At 35.1% G+C, this 16,875-nt stretch overlaps 1 protein-coding gene across 6 annotated transcripts in view; it reads left to right on the forward strand.

Annotated features, from left to right (window-relative positions):
• DDX46 (DEAD-box helicase 46) overlaps positions 1–16,875 on the forward strand; it is a 63,874-nt gene that overhangs the window by 8,299 nt on the left and 38,700 nt on the right. For 5 of the 6 annotated variants that reach the window (XR_014241126.1, XR_014241127.1, XR_014241128.1 and 2 more), the window contains exons 4-13: positions 689–785; positions 3,102–3,267; positions 4,731–4,882; positions 6,634–6,747; positions 8,148–8,313; positions 9,030–9,150; positions 9,717–9,892; positions 10,829–10,950; positions 12,900–12,978; positions 14,790–14,872. Coding sequence is in view for 3 of the 6 variants with exons in the window: in XM_082378908.1 (XP_082235034.1) it covers positions 689–785; positions 3,102–3,267; positions 4,731–4,882; positions 6,634–6,747; positions 8,148–8,313; positions 9,030–9,150; positions 9,717–9,892; positions 10,829–10,950; positions 12,900–12,978; positions 14,790–14,872 (1,276 nt within the window). In the remaining 3 variants the exon portion in view is untranslated. The remainder of the gene's footprint in view (positions 1–688; positions 786–3,101; positions 3,268–4,730; positions 4,883–6,633; positions 6,748–8,147; positions 8,314–9,029; positions 9,151–9,716; positions 9,893–10,828; positions 10,951–12,899; positions 12,979–14,789; positions 14,873–16,875) is intronic. The other variant, XM_082378910.1, reaches the window with a different exon arrangement.

A 16,875-nucleotide genomic window follows, 5' to 3' on the forward strand; every position in this document is an offset into this window, starting at 1 on the left:
GCTGTCCTTTAATAAAATAGGACCGGCTACTTCATTCTGTGCACAAAAAGCATTTCCAAACAGATTAAAAACCAAATTAGATGGCAAAGCTATAAACTTTAGGAGTTTGTACTAGAGAATATCTTCTTTACCTCTTGAGTATCTTCATCAAAGTTGGAAAAATTTCTAAGATGCTTTAAAAAGCACCAATCATAAAGGAGGGAAAAAGGTCGACTAATTTGATTACATTACAGTTAAGGGATTTTATTCATTATTAGATGCCCTAAGTAGGGTCAAAATGCAAGCCTATTGAGATTTTAAATATTATTACATATATCAATTGTCTTGTAGACTATTAATGTCTTCGTGTATTTCTCCATTTGTTAAATTTTAACTTGTTATTTAAATTTTGTAATTATTTTTATATGCTGGGTCCAGTTTTCCTTTGGTCAATTTCCAGATATCTAATCATATTTGCAGTTAGTGTCATGGGATTAATTCTTCATTTTATTTCCAGAGTGTTTCTATATATATATATATATATATATATATATATATATATATATATATATATATATATAAAAATTCAGTTGACTCTTGGAAGTTTATTTCTTACATAAAAAGTAAAATACAAGTCTAAGTATTCTAAAATTAATGTTTCCAAAAACAAATAGATGATGTCCCTCTCTTTCTCTCTCTTTTTTGGTAGGTCTAGGTCCAAAGAGAAAACAGATAGTGGGGAAAGTTCTAAAGAGAAGAAAAAAGACAAAGATGACAAAGAGGATGAAAAAGAAAAGGATGCCGGTGTATGTTTACTAACATAAGTAATCGTATAATATCAAATTTGTTTCTATAGTGACAAATTCTTGTTTTTTAATGCTGTGTGTTTTATTTTTAAGTAAATGATAATAGATTTGTAAAATAAACAGGTAAAATAATAGTTGTCCCATGAGAAAATTTTTCAGAAAAAAGTTGCATATCTATACAAATTATCTAATTTTATGTGCAAAATGTGATCGTACTATATGCACTATTCTGTGCCTTGCTTTTTGTCACTTTTAAATTATGAATTGTTTTATCAATATATAAGGTCTTAAGAGTAATAAGTAGCAGTATACGAACTATCTAACGTAAGAAGTAGAATGCCTTTCTGTTTTCATTTGTTAAATATTGGATATCTTTCTGTAGCTGCATACAGAGGTAGAGCTTGTTGTTTGTAATGCTTGCATAGTGTTTTGTTGAAAAAAGGTAGATGGATATTTAGTCTGTCTCCAGTCTGTAGTTATAAACAATGGTATATTAATCCTTGTACACATGTGTTTTGTGAATATAGTGTAGGGTAAATTGGTATCAGTGAAATAAATGACTTTGTCAATGGGTATATATATAGCTTTCCCTCGGTATCCTGGGGGGATTGGTTATAGGACCCCTGCAGATACCAAAATCTTCACATGTTCAAGTCCCTTATGTAAAATGATATAGTATAACTTACTCATATCCTCCCCGCATACATTGTCATCTCTAGATTTCTTATGATACCTAATATGACGTAAATGCTGTGTGAATAGTTGTAAACATAATGTAAATGCTATGTGAACAGTTGCCAGCATGGGGCAAATTCAAGTTTTGATTTTTGGAACTTTCTGGAATTTTTTTTCCTGAATACTTTTGATCCACAGTTTGTTGAATTCTGAGGATGTGAACTCACAGACACAGAGGGCTGGCCATATACATTTAACATTTTGATGAATAGTATCAAATTGCTCTCCAAAAAAGGTGTATAAGTTTTATGATTTTAGACATATGAAAATGTCTGTTTCTTCACATTCTTGCTAACATGGGTATTTCAAAATTTAATTTTTGCCAGTGTAATTGGTTTCTTGTTATTTTGAGTTGCATATCTTTAAATATGAGTAAATATTTTTAAATGCTGTGAACATAATGTAAACTAATAATTAAATAAGGTATTTTAAGTTTATTTACTATTTGCACTTTTCTTTGAATGCCTAGTCATATCTTTTGCCCATTTTAGAATATATTATAGCGTCACCTTTTTTTCTTTTTTTTTTTGAGTTCTATTTGTTTAGTGGTTTTTTTTTTTAAGGGACCTGCTTTCTGAGCAGTGTATCTAAGAAAAGATATAACACAAGAAGTCTGGGAGTCTGGTTTCTGATCTAGTTTCTACTAGTCTTGAATGAGTGGGTGATCTTGAGAAAAACACATAAGCTTTCTGGGGCTCATCTTCAGAGAGGATGGAATTATTATAAAGGGTATAAATTCAGGAGCAAAGCTTTTTGTTTGTTTAAGAAATAAACTTATTTTAAAAATACAAACATAATATAACCGTATTATAAAATACTTGGAAAGTCAGAAATAATTCTCTGTAATCCCAGGTGCCCAAAATGCCATCATCATTATAATTTATTAATATTTTCTTTGACTTTTATACATGTGTATTTCCATACCTACCTGTAAGGTAGCGTGTCTAAAATTTTGATTTCTATAATGCTTAATCTTTAAGTCCCTGATTATGACTGTGCAAATGATTTGCTCTCTCCTTTTAAGAGTATTATTAATAGTCTTGATACAGGCTTTAGAATGGCTGTTCCTAGGAAACCTAGACCTAAAGACTAAAGATCAAAACTTCTTAATCATGTTGATAAATAGCTTTCATTTACTCAGTAATTTGTAATAGAAAATTGCTTTTCATGGAGGCAATCTTGGAGGAGTTTGCAGGATTTAAAGTTGAGAATAATAACTAGAGCACTTTGCTTGCTAGTTGATTTAGTTTCCACTTAGAGGGAGAAATTGAATTCATGTGTGCATATTGCTTGTAACTAAAATGAGATTAATTTATGGTGTTTGAAGTCTGTCTGCTTTCTTAGTTGAAGATGCTTTTTATTGTGATTTCATTTTGCTAGTTTATTCCTGAATATATTTAAAAGATGTGTGATCTAAATCTGGTCTAAGTTTAGGAGTTTTGTGTACATCTATTTTTAGGAGTTTTGTGTACATCTATTTTTCCTTTTTTTATACTTTGGAGAAGTTATCTGGAATGTCACTTAGAGTAAAATTGTTGATCCTTATTTCCCTCTCTCTACTTCTCTTTTTTTTCCCCCAAGAACTTTGACCAGAATAAGCTAGAAGAAGAAATGAGAAAACGAAAAGAAAGGGTAGAGAAATGGCGGGAAGAGCAACGTAAAAAGGCCATGGAAAACATAGGGGAACTGAAAAAGGAAATTGAAGAGATGAAACAAGGGAAAAAATGGAGTTTAGAAGATGATGATGGTATATTCATTTGTTAGACTAATAGACTATATAACAATTCATGTAGAATATTCTAGAATTATGAGTAATAGACCATTTTTATTGTGGAAAAATATACATGATGTTTACTATTTTAACCATTTTTAAGTGTACAATTCAGTGACAATTAAGCACATTCACAGTGTTGTGCAGCCATCACCACTGTCCATTTCCAGAACTAAACAAAAACTCTGTACCTCATTCAACAATAATTCTCCATCCTGTCCCCCTCCCCCCCATTTCTGATAACTTCTAATCCACTTTCTGATTCTGTGAATTGCCTATTTTAGGTACCTCATATAAGTGGAATCATACAATATTTGTCTTTTTGTGTCTGGCTTATTTCACTTAGCAAAGTGTCTTCAAGTTTCATCCATTTTGTAGCATGTATCAGAATTTCCTTCTTTTTTAAGGCTGGATGGTATTACATGGTACATATATACTGCATTTTGTTTACCTATTCATCTGTTGCTGCATATATAAGTTTCCATCTTTTAGGTATTGTGAATAATGCTTCTATGAGAATTGGTGTGCAAGTATCTGATTGAGTCCCAATTTCCAGTTCTTTTGGGTATATACCTAGAAGTGGAATCACTAGGTTCATTTTGAGATTTTTAAATGCCCCTTTTAATGTTTACATTAAATTTTAAGTTGTATAAGTAGTGTTTGGTAAGGATCACTGATTTTACCTTAGAGTGGAGAGTTAGGTGCTTATGGGCATAGTCAGTAAATAACTCTTTAATTTTTTACTTCAAATGTTAGTAATGAGGGTAAGTTAAGGGCATGTTTTCAAGTCCCTCTGATTTTTTCATAAATTATAAGAGAAACATTTCCCCTCCACATCTGATATTGATGTTTAAGATTTTAGTAAAGTGGAAGAGTGTGAGATATTATAGGAAAAGGGAATTTTGCTCCATTTTCTGTGAAAATTCCTGTGAATTTTTCATTTTCTGTGAAAGTTGAACTAAATAGATGAATGGATTATACCTTTAAGTGGTGATGGTATCTTAGTTATGTAAAAAACATTAGATTGTCTTTAATTAAGAATGTGCTATTATTTTTTCTTTGTGTGATTTAAAGAAAGATAATTGCAAGAAATAAACATACCATTTTAGCAGACAGAGTTTTTAGTTCTGCTTCTGCTAGTGTAGTTGTAAAACAATACCGGAGATCCATTTTTTAGACATATTAGTCTTTCTTCCTCTTTTCAGTTTAATAATTTCTAATTTATTTCTTTTATTATTAGTATTATTCAAAACTAATACCTGCTGGATTTAAAACCTTGCCAGTGTGAGTATTTGAACTGCGTTGTGCCTGGGTTAATTGGTAAGGAAGGTGTTTGGGTAGTAAGAGAAAAGGCTTTAATGGGGGGGGCGGTGTGGTCTCATTGTGAAGTATTTCCTTTTGAAACACAAATTCAAAGAAAGTGTATTCTGATATTTTAGATGATGAAGATGATCCTGCAGAGGCTGAAAAGGAAGGAAATGAAATGGAGGGTGAGGAGTTAGATCCATTAGATGCTTACATGGAAGAAGTGAAAGAGGAAGTAAAAAAGTTTAATATGAGAAGTGTGAAAGGTGGTGGGGGAAATGAAAAGGTATGGAATTTTCTCCTATTTTTAAAAATTTACATTCCTAATTGGGTAACTTGAATTCATTGTTGCATTGACCTACTACTGACATGCATGGCTTTATAAAGTTAATGATTTTGTTTCCTTCCCCGTCTCAGAAGTGTCAATACTTTTTCTAAATAGCAGAGATACTAGTGAATTTTAACTGCAAATGTTCTTTTAGAAGTCACTGTTAACTACCATCATCTTTGTTTAGTATTTTTTCTTACTTGTTGCCTTCTCAGTAGGTCCTCTTCAGTGGGTCCTCTTCAATAAGCCCCGAATAGGTCCTTCTCCAGCACTCGCATCTTTTATACTCTTGATCCTCTTTACTCTAGTTTTTCTTTTTCTTAATAGCATTTATTACCTTTTGAAAAATTATATAAATTAATTTTTTGTTGTGTTTATTGTTTGTTCCTTCTTCTAAAAACTTCCCAAGAGCAGTGATCTTTACCTTACCTGTCTTGTTTATTGATTTATCCTAAGGTCCCAGAATAGTATTTGGCTTGTTGAATGAGTGAAAAGTACCATTTAGTAGTATTTTTAAAATAAATTATATTACATAATATTATATTAAATTATGTATTATATACCACATTACCTATATATTAATGTGTTACAAAATATAATGCAATTGTATTACATTTTTTTAAAAAGTTTTAAAAAATATTTGCATCGGGTCTTAGTTGTGGCATGCAGGATCTTCGTTGCGGTGTGTGGGTTTCTCTAGTTGCGGTGTGTGGGCTTCTCTAGTTGTGGCGCGCAGGCTCAGTAGTTGCGGCATGTGGGATCTTAGTTCCCCGACCAGGGATCAAACCTACATCCCCTGCATTGGAAGGTGGATTCTTTCTTTCTTTCTTTCTTTCTTTCTTTCTTTCTTTCTTTCTTTCTTTCTTTCTTTCTTTCTTTCTGGCTGGCTGTGTTGGGTCTTCATTGCTGCATGTGGGCTTTCTCCAGTTGCTGCGAGCTGGGGCTACTCTTCGTGGTGGTGTGCGGGCTTCTCATTGCGGTGGCTTCTCTTGTTGCGGAGCACAGGCTCTAGGTGCGCGGGCTTCAGTAGTTGTGGCGCGTGGGCTCTAGAGCGCAGGCTCAGTAGTGGCTCACGGGCTTAGTTGCTCCGTGGCATGTGGGATCTTCCCAGACCAGGGCTCGAACCCGTGTCCCCTGCATTGGCAGGCGGACTCTTAACCACTGCGCCACCAGGGAAGTCCCTGGAAGGTGGATTCTTAACCACTGGACCACCAGGGAAGTACCTACACTTTTAAATTCAAGCAAGTCAGTAAGGAGAAAGCAGACTACTTTTTTTTTTTTTTAATTTATTTTAATTAATTTATTTTTTGGCTGTGTTGGGTCTTCGTTTCTGTGCGAGGGCTTTCTCTAGTTGTGGCAAGTAGGGGCCACTCTTCATCGCGGTGCGTGGGCCTCTCACTATCATGGCCTCTCGTTGTGGAGCACAGGCTCCAGACGCACAGGCTCAGTAGTTGTGGCTCACGGGCCTAGTTGCTCCACAGCATGTGGGATCTTCCCAGACCAGGGCTCGAACCCGTGTCCCCTGCATTAGCAAGCAGACTCTCAACCACTGCGCCACCAGGGAAGCCCCAGACTACTTTTTGTTTTTTCATTAGGTTGTCACTAACAACTAAGTTAATTCAAATTATAAATTGTGACAGTTATCATTGTGTTTCATTTGGTGTATAATTTGTGTTTCAACTTTACAATGTTTTATATTCTTTTTTTAGAAGTCTGGGCCAACAGTCACAAAAGTTGTCACTGTTGTCACAACCAAAAAAGCAGTCGTAGATTCTGATAAGAAGAAAGGTGAGCTAATGGAGAATGACCAGGATGCCATGGAGGTAATTCTTCATTAATTTTTATTTATTTATTTATTTATTTATGGCTGCGTTGGGTCTTCGTTGCTGTGCGCGGGCCTTCTCCAGTTGCGGTGAGTGGGGGCTACTCCCTGCTGCGGTGCACGGGCCTCTCATTGCGGTGGCTTCTCTTGCTGCAGAGCATGGGCTCTAGACGCCCAGGCCTCAGGAGTTGCGGCTCGCGGGCTCTGGAGCACAGGCTCAGTAGTTGTGGCACACGGGCTTAGTTGCTCCACGGCATGTGGGATCCTCCCAGACCAGGGCTCGAACCCATGTCCCCTGCATTGGCAGATGGACTCTCAACCACTGCGCCACCAGGGAAGCCCCCTTCATTAATTTTTGACTTTGTTCGCGATACTGTCCTAGAAGTATTTATAAGAAAGCATTGATGGAAGTGTGCTTTTCAGTTACTCTTAGGAGAAATTCTTGCTATTCTCAACATTAATTGTAGCCGAATATTCAAATTGGTAGAACATTCTAACATCTTTGACCTCTTGCTGTATGCCTACTTTTTTTTTTTTTAATTGAAGTATAGTTGATTTATAATACAGTGTTAGTTTCAGGTATACAGCAAAGTGATTCAGATATATATATCTATCTATAGGTATATTTTCATATATATACACATACACACAAACACATACCTATATACACACATATGTATATATATATATTTTTTTTTAGATTCTTTTCCATTTTAGGTTATTACATGATATTGCATATAGTTCCCTGTGCTATACAGTGAATCCTTGTTGTTTATTTTATGTATAGCAGTTTGTGTCTGTTAATCCCATACTCCTAATTTATCCCTCCCCTTCCCCTTTCCCCTTTGATAGCCCTAAGTTTGTTTTCTGTGTCTGTGAGTCTGTTTCTGTTTTGCAAATAAATTCATTTGTATTATTTTTTAGATTCCACATATAAGTGATCTCATATAATATTTGTCTTTCTCTGTCTGACTAAATTCACATAGTATGATATTCTCTAGGTTCATCCGTGTTGCTGCTCAAGTGTATGCCCACTTTTTGATTCCCCCTTGTCCCTCATCAGCTCATCCCAGACATAGAATAGGGAGAGAAGAAATGAAGTGACAGAATAAATTAAATTTTTTTCCTATTAGCACTCATTGTAAAGATTTATATAGAGAAAACTATAGGAAAACTTTATTAAAGCCGTGTTAAAATTATTTTTTTATTTTAGCTTTATATTGTTATTATAGCTTTCTATAAGGGCAAAGAAGCAATAAACTAAGTTGGAAAATTCAGAAAATAAAATAAAAGCCAAAGAATATTTTCTAGGAGAGGAGGATCTTTAAAACTAGGAATATTTCTTCCCATAGGAGAAAGTAGTAATGGATTTAGCTCTTAATTTTTCTTTTTTAATTGTAGTATTCTTCAGAGGAGGAAGAAGTTGATCTTCAGACTGCCCTTACAGGTTATCAGACAAAGCAGAGAAAGCTTCTAGAACCAGTGGATCATGGAAAAATTGAATATGAACAATTCAGAAAAAACTTTTATGTTGAAGTTCCAGAACTGGCAAAAATGTCTCAAGAGGGTAGAATTTTTTTATTCATTTATTGGTTATTGTGGGAACAGAGGGAGTACACTTCACCTTGCCTGAGAGGAATGTTGATAGGCCTGTGAGTTGATGCATGAGTAGGAGGAATTTGCCTGGCTTACCTGGAGAAATGAGAGGGAACTAGAAGGCAAGAAGTCATTCTAGAGAGTAGGACAACATCCACAAAGATTTGGAGCAGTGAAGAATTAGTGTGTTTTTGGAAACATTAAAAAAAATGAGCAAAAATTAGTTTGGCTCATGTAGTTGATATTTTTAGCATTGAAAATACTCTTCATGTGAAGTTAGCAAATAAAATATTGTTAACCTTTTCTGATATTTGAGAGTTAGGAACCAATGTGAATCTGTGTGATATTGATAGAATAAGGATAATCTGGGCAACCCTTGCTTGAAGAACAAGTGGTTGTATTACTTGTCAATCATTGTTCTTTTATTGCTGGTTCAATTTAAGTCAAAATAAAAGCCAAATTGTAGAAATTGGAGTGTTTCTTTTGTTCCTAATTGGTTGCAACAGTAATCACTTTAGTTGTCTCTCTGAGCTGTTCAGTGCTTTGTCACGTAGCTTTTCTATGGAATTACCTTCAGGAGCACTAGAAAAGAATTGAAAATTCTTAATCTTACCATGCCTCATTGAAAAGTAGAAGGCACTAATAGAACAATATTTAAGAGTTTTTAATCTGGATTTTGTTTTGTAGAGGTGAATGTATTTCGGTTGGAAATGGAGGGCATTATTGTCAAGGGAAAAGGTTGCCCCAAACCAATTAAATCTTGGGTTCAGTGTGGGATTTCTATGAAGATCTTAAACTCTCTCAAAAAGTAAGTGTTCAGTGGTTGTCCACATTTTTCAATATCTTGCTACTAAAAATAGCCCTTTACACAAATAATTCCTTTGCTTACATTTTTACTCTAATGGAAAAACTTGATTTTTTTTCTTAAACAGTTTTATTGAGATATAATTTACATACCATAAAATTTACCCTTTAAGTTTACAATTTGATGATTTTTAGTATATTTATGGAGTTGTGCAGTCATTACCATAATCCAATTTTAGAATATTTTCATTATCCCCGAAAGAGGCCTGGATCCATTAGTAGTCAGTTTTCTCCTTTCTCCTCCACATTAGGCAACCTCTCATCTATTTTTATAGATTTTTCTATTCTGGACATTTCATATAAATAAGATCATACTAATATAGTCTTTTGTGACTGGCTTCTTTCAATTAGCGTAGTATTTTCAAATATTTCTACACCATCCATGATGTAGAATGTCTCAGTACTTCATTCCTTTTCATTGTATGGATATACATTTTGGAAAACTTTTACAGTTTGAGGGACCCAGAGATCACAGTTCTTACCTTGTCTTCCTTTGGTTTGCTTTTTAAGGCATGGTTATGAAAAGCCTACGCCAATCCAAACCCAGGCGATTCCTGCTATAATGTCTGGACGAGATTTGATTGGTATTGCCAAGACAGGAAGTGGAAAGACCATTGCCTTTCTGTTGCCCATGTTTAGACACATCATGGATCAGAGGTCATTAGAAGAAGGAGAGGGGCCAATAGGTACAATTCCTTTCATTAAACTATTTTTTCAGTTAACAACTTTGTTGTCAGTTAATCAGAAAGACCTGATGCTTTGTAATGTTAATTATAACAATAAAGATGTCTTTATGTACATTTCCTTTATAAATTTGGCACTTTGGGGCTGATTTCCCCTTACCAGCAGGTGGAGTGAGAATCTTCAGAGCTCTGGAGTGACATCTCAGAAGTACAAAAACAGCCTCTCCTGGCACAGCTCAGTTTTTAAACTCTGACTCGGCAGGTAGACTCCTCGTGCATCTATCTGTTTATTTATGTTGAGGTTTGTTCTTAGCCCATATCAATGGATCTATAAACTCAACATAGAAGATTGTAGGGAAGTGTATTTTTCTTTTCTTTTTTTTTTTTGGCCTTAAAAGGCTGTAGTGCCAACATTTCATTCAGGATTAGGTCTTTAGATTCAGTTTTGTTGATTCATTTGGCAGAGATCTCTTCTCCAAATTTGAGTAGGGTTTTGGAAAGTTGTTCAACTCCTCTCTTGGCAACAGAGGGCACAGTATATTTCTCCTCTGTGTGTGCCCCTCAGACCAAGGTTGTTTCCGGAAGCCACGGCATGGCTCTTCAGCACAGTGAGTCACTTGATTATCTTTGCTCTGTGATTTGCAGTTGAGAATGATTTGCATTCTTTTCAACCAAGTATTTTCCTGATGGTTGAGTAAGGTATTTAACTCTCATTTATCTTCCTATAGCATGTTCTTAAAATCTTCTTAAAATTATCCTTCACCACAATCTCTGCTATTACAGAACTTTTGAAATAGGATTTTCAAAGGTGCATAAAACAAATTAAAACAAAAATTAGACTAAGATCTGAACTTGATTGCAGAGGTTAAATTTAACACTATAAAGCTTAGCCTCTCAAGAATTTTGGTGGTTAGGCTTTTGACATATTTATCTTTTCAGCTGTCATCATGACTCCAACTCGAGAACTGGCTTTACAAATTACTAAAGAATGTAAGAAGTTTTCGAAGACCTTGGGCCTTAGAGTGGTCTGTGTTTATGGAGGAACAGGAATCAGTGAGCAGGTAGTTATAAAAGGAACATTCAGTTTTTCCAATCTTTTTAAAAATTGAATGACTTAATAATGTAAAAGTGATTTTTTGCTTTAGTGTTTTCTGTATTGATTGCTTCTAAAATCTTTAAAATGAGGTGTGAAAATAATAGTAAGAATGAATTATATTAAAGTTATATTTTAGAATTTTTGAGCCATTTTCATATCTTAGCTTTCCCGTGCTTGTCTTTCCCCGCTCAAGGAAGCAGATTATTTTTTCCATTTTACATATGTTCAGAAAGGTTAAGTTGACCAAAGTCTTTAGCTTAGTAAGACTTTGTCCTAGAATCTAGGTCTTATGATTCCTGGACCAACGTTTATTTTCTCTAATCTAAATGGCATCTTTAAAACGTGGTTTTCAGTGGGATGTATTAATATCAGAGTTTCATCTGCATTCTTAAATGATTTTAGTGAGAATTATTTAAACATACCTTCATTCACTCTCTTTAGATTGGCATTTCTCCATGTGTCTTCTAAAGAATGCTAGTCATCAGATATTTTGTTTTAACTAGAAGAAGGAAAAATCCTGGGTTCTGTGGTCAAATAAGTTTTGGAAATGTTGGACTATGCAAAGTTAAAATTTTCTTTCCTGCAGGACTTCTTAGTTGTTAATAAGCTAATGTATATTGTGATGCTAGAAAAAATGGGATAAATTCAGTGGCGTTTTCTGAACATATTTAACCCCAAAACCCTTTCTGAGGACTTGTCTTCTCAGATTTTAGACACATCTTGGGAATATTCGCTTTTGTTATCCCAATGCTATTTTAAACACTTGAACTTAGTTTTCTAAATTTATCTGTGTCAGTTTTTTTGGCCATAGCCTATAGTAAATACAGTTACAAAATAAGCTGGTACATGCATGCATATTTATATAGAAGTCAAACAAAGTTTTATGATGTCTAACAAAGTCTGGTGTTTTCCATTCTATTTCATTTTTATAAATTTATTTATTTATTTATTTATGGCTGTGTTGGGTCTTCGTTTCTGTGTGAGGGCTTTCTCCAGTTCTGGCAAGCGGGGGCCACTCCTCATCGCGGTGCGCGGGCCTCTCACTGCCGCGGCCTCTCCCATTGCGGAGCACAGGCTCCAGACGCGCAGGCTCAGTAGTTGTGGCCCACGGGCCCAGCCGCTCTGTGGCATGTGGGATCTTCCCAGACCAGGGCTCGAACCCATGTGCCCGGCATTGGCAGGCCAGATTCTCAACCGCTGCGCCACCAGGGAAGCCCCTATTTCATTTTTAAAACGCAGGTTGTGACTTACTGATTTTGTGATTCACTAATGGAAACAAATCTCAATTTGAAAAACATTGATCTATCAAATTTCTTTCTTTCTTTCTTTATTTATTTTATTTATGGCTGTGTTGGGTCTTCGTTTCTGTGTGAGGGCTTTCTCTAGTTGTGGCAAGTGGGGGCCACTCTTCATCGCGGTGCACAGGCCTCTCACTATCGCGGCCTCTCTTGTTGCGGAGCACAGGCTCCAGACGTGCAGGCTCAGTAATTGTGGCTCACGGGCCCAGCTGCTCCGTGGCATGTGGGATCTTCCCAGACCAGGACTCGAACCCGTGTCCCCTGCATTGGCAGGCAGATTCTCAACCACTGCGCCACCAGGGAAGCCCTCAAATTTCTTTATTTACTGCTCTCTCATATTCCTTTCTTGGTTTTGAGGAGTTGTGTCAAATTAAAATTGGTAAAAACCTCTGGTTTTCATTGATTTCAAAGTTACAGCATCATGTGGTCTTTCTGCTGCTTCCTATTCCTTTAGTAGTGCTCCAGCATTCCAAAGAATTAAGCAGGAGGCTTTGGTGTCTTCTAATCAGACCTGGCTGTCTTACCTTATGGAGCTCTGCAAGGACCTCAGTATTTTCAACTCTGTAAAGAAGCATTAGTGATAAATACACTATAAAATTTCATCTTTTCTTATTAGATTGCTGAGCTGAAAAGAGGTGCTGAAATTATTGTTTGCACACCTGGTCGAATGATTGACATGTTAGCAGCTAACAGTGGTAAGTCAGGGGTGTTGGGGGTTTTTTGTTGTTGTTGTTTGTTTTTTTGTTCTCTTTTCTCCTTTTTGAATTCTGTACATTTTTTTAAAGCAGATACAAGAAACAAGAAACCACCAAAGGGTTTCTACATTTCTTCTTGAAGCTGTAATATCTTGAAATTTGTATTGTAACAAGCTTTTGTTGCAAGTATTCATAATATTTTTGCAATTTAATTAAAAAAATTTTTTTCACAACTACTCCATCTGATTTTTTTTTTTTTTTTTTTTTTTAAAGCACTTAACGTGGATTCTTAATTCAGTTTTGGCCTAGCTTTGCTTTTAACAGGGTGGGAGACTATATTTTTTTAATTGTACAATTTAGACTTTTTCTCCATAGGAGCTAGTACACTCTTACAATACTAGATAAGTTAAGATCTTGCAGCTTCAAGAAAATTTATCTTTTGTAAATTTGCATGTTTTTAGCTCAAATATTGTGCTTTGTTAAATTATTCCCTATCAAAACTGTTACTAAACTGTTGACATTATTTAACTTCTGTGGAGAAAGGCCCTTCAAGATTTATAGAACTGGGCTTCCGAGACTTAAACCATCAAAGGTAGGTAATTTAATGCTGTTCCCAAACCTGCAAAACTAATTGGGGCTGCACATGTTAGTATGGAATACTTAAATATTAGAAAGCATTTATTTTGGCACATTTCTGTTTTTTGAAGAAAATGCTTTCAAAGGTTTCCATTGTAGTATTCAGTGTATATATATCGTAGAGTATTTAAAACTTTGAGTAATGCATGTTTCTAATAACATTTTGCTTGGATTTCTGTGTACACTTAATTCTAATTCTACATGAAGTTGGTAAAGTGACATTGGTATTGATAAGTCATTGTGCTTGTATAGCATATGAAAAGTTTTGGGTTGAATGCTGATGAAATAATTCCGTGTTTTTTCTCAATGCTGCATTGGTTGTCTCCTCCTGAAATTCATCTTCATTAATTTTATCTTTTCCCTTTATCTGTCCTTTTGGTTTATATTTAATAACTGTTTTATACATGTTTTTGCCAGGTGATTGAATCAACAATTGATAGAAATGCTTGTGTTAATCCTTTAGAAAGGGTTTCCTGTCTATGTATTTAGTTTTTTCTGGCTAAGAAGCCAGTTGCATTTATTTAAACCAGTGGGAGCACTGTGTAAAATAGGATTTATATCTTTGTATAGAAAAATGTATCTATGTAATACATTGATTTTTAAAATTTTTGTGTAATATGTTAGTTACCTAGTGATATTGAATAGCTTCTTATTTATGTTTTGAAATGCCCGTTAGAAGCTTCTAACTGTATATAAGTAGGTTATGTACTACATAAAGTATTGTAAAGAGAGGTTTTCTGCGTCTGAAGTAGTTAGCACTGGAACTTGCTTTCCACACATACGCTGTAATCTCTAATATGTTTTTTCCTAGGTGATGCTGTGAGATAATGGCTGATGTGGCTCGATGCTCCATCTCAGTCTTAGTTTTATGATGTGTTTTGGAGAGGGCTGTTTTCTGAATTTTACAGGTTCTTCAGGCCCTATGATGGTATGCAAGAGACGAGTTTGACAAAATAAAGGGCCTCATATACCCATTGTCAGAAAGTATTTGCCAGTAGATTAAGATATTGTAAACCAAAATTTCTTTTCACTGTTTAAAGATACCTAACTCACCCCTCTGTTAAGTCAGGCATTTTAGTTCCCTTTACAGTTTTTTAAAGATTTTGGTAGTCATAAAATGAATTGTGACTGATTTTTAGTTTTCTTTTTGTCTTTATTTTTTTTCCTCATGTTAGGTCGGGTTACAAATCTTCGAAGAGTGACTTATGTTGTTTTAGATGAAGCAGACAGAATGTTTGACATGGGTTTTGAACCACAGGTATTTATTAAATTTCTTAGTGTTTTGAACTATAAAGTAAACCTTGTAACTGCCATGAGCATGAAATATTTGTATGGTTTCTGAAATTCTCACACACATTTCTGTTGTGTGGTCATACAGTGGATTGAGGACGTAGGGAATTGAAATAGATATTTATGTTTTGGATTCTTCATTAAACTTGTTCAGGAGGTATTTGTGCAGGCTTTCCTAAGCCATCTAAAACCATCATTGGTAAAATTAGAAGTGGAGTCCTAATAGAAACTTAAGCTTTCATATTTTATAGTTTTCATTGTACTTCCAAATAAATTGCTTTAATTCATGCTTTTCACTACCTCATGATCTAGATAGCACAGGTTGTTTACATTCTCCAAATGTAAAAACTAAGGCCCAAAGCATTTGTCTAGCTTAGATTTTATATTCTTCATATGTGCAGTTTCCTTCAATACAAAATTTTAGTGATAAAAGCCTAAAGGCTACAAAAAAAAAAAAGCCTAAAGAAAAACATGTTAAAAGGTGGTAGAGGGACTTCCCTGGCGGTCCAGTGGGTAAGACTCCATGCTTCCAATGCATGGTGCCCAGGTTCGATCCCTGGTTGGGGAACTAGATCCCACATGCATGCTGCAACTAAGAGCCGGCATGCCACAACTAAGACCCGGCTCAGCAATCAATCAATCTACCAGTCAATAAGTAAATAAATAAATAAATAAGTTAATTAATTAATTAATTAATTTTTTAAAAAGGTGGTAGAAAGTTTTCTTAGCAAGAGGAGCTGTATGAGTTGTCAGTGTGCTATGGATGCCAAAAAAATGCTTTTAAATCACAAACTGCAGTAATAGAAATGGAATATTGGAAAGGGATATGGTTAAAGTGTTCATTCTTTTCTGTTTATTCATGTATTCTCCAAATATGTATTACCTGTCATATGATAGTGCATGTATTGTGTTTAGATTTAGGGACCACATTCTAAATGAGATACAGAGGAGCATATAAGAATAAACAGGACTATTTATATTTATAAGGACTAATACTTGAGCCATGTGAGAAACAGTTAAAGGAATGAGGAATATTTAGCTTGAAGTAGGGGATTTGGTAGCATCCTTTAACTCTTTGAATAAAGTCTATCACTTGAAAGAAGCATTAAATTTATCCTTTGGGTTCCAACAAGTTGGACTGGGATAGTGGGGAAGCTATAGGGAGCTTGATCTGAGCGTAATGTGAAAAAGGACTGGATAAGCATTTTGGGGAGATTAAACAGGTTACTTTGTAGGAGGGAGATATTGAATATGCTTTTTATCTTTGTGTTCTAGTAGAGGCAGCAGGTCCATTTGTAGAAAGAGAGTAGAGGGAGTTGAAGAAATCAGGTGGAATATGGAGCTAGGTGCCCTTTCCCAGTCAGTTCAGTGGTTTTTATTGTATTCCTGGAACTTTACAACCATCACCACTATCCAATATCCGAACATTTTCATGCCCCCTCACCAAAACTCTGTCCTAATTAGTTGCTTTTGTTTTGACACATATCATTGTGAATTTTAAAAAATCTCCTTTCTATAATGTTTTGTCATTCTGGGGGGTGTAAAAATAGATGCATGTGTTCAATCTTTCATTTTTAACCAGAAATTGATCTCATGGCTTTTTCTTGGTATATTCCTTTGTTTATGGACTGCTTTTTCAGTAGAAAGTGCTTGGAAGTACATTCTTTGAGTCTTTGCATGTCTGGAAAGTCTTTGGTCTACCCTCACATTTATTTGACATTTAGCCAGATATGAGGTGAGGATTATTTTCCCTCAGAATTTCTTTTTGTCTCCATTGGTTTTCTTTCTTCTTTTTCTTTCTTTTAAAAAAAAATATTTATTTATTTATTTATTTATTTGGCTGCGCTGGGTCTTAGTTTTAGCATACGGGATCTTTAGTTGTGGCATGTGGGATCTTTAGTTGTGGCATGTGGGATCTAGTTCCCTGACCAGGGATTGAACCCGGGCCCGCTGCATTGGGAGTGTGGAGTC

The sequence above is a fragment of the Balaenoptera borealis genome (assembly GCF_965194805.1).
Source record: "Balaenoptera borealis genome assembly, chromosome: 2".
Lineage (NCBI taxonomy): Eukaryota > Metazoa > Chordata > Mammalia > Artiodactyla > Balaenopteridae > Balaenoptera > Balaenoptera borealis.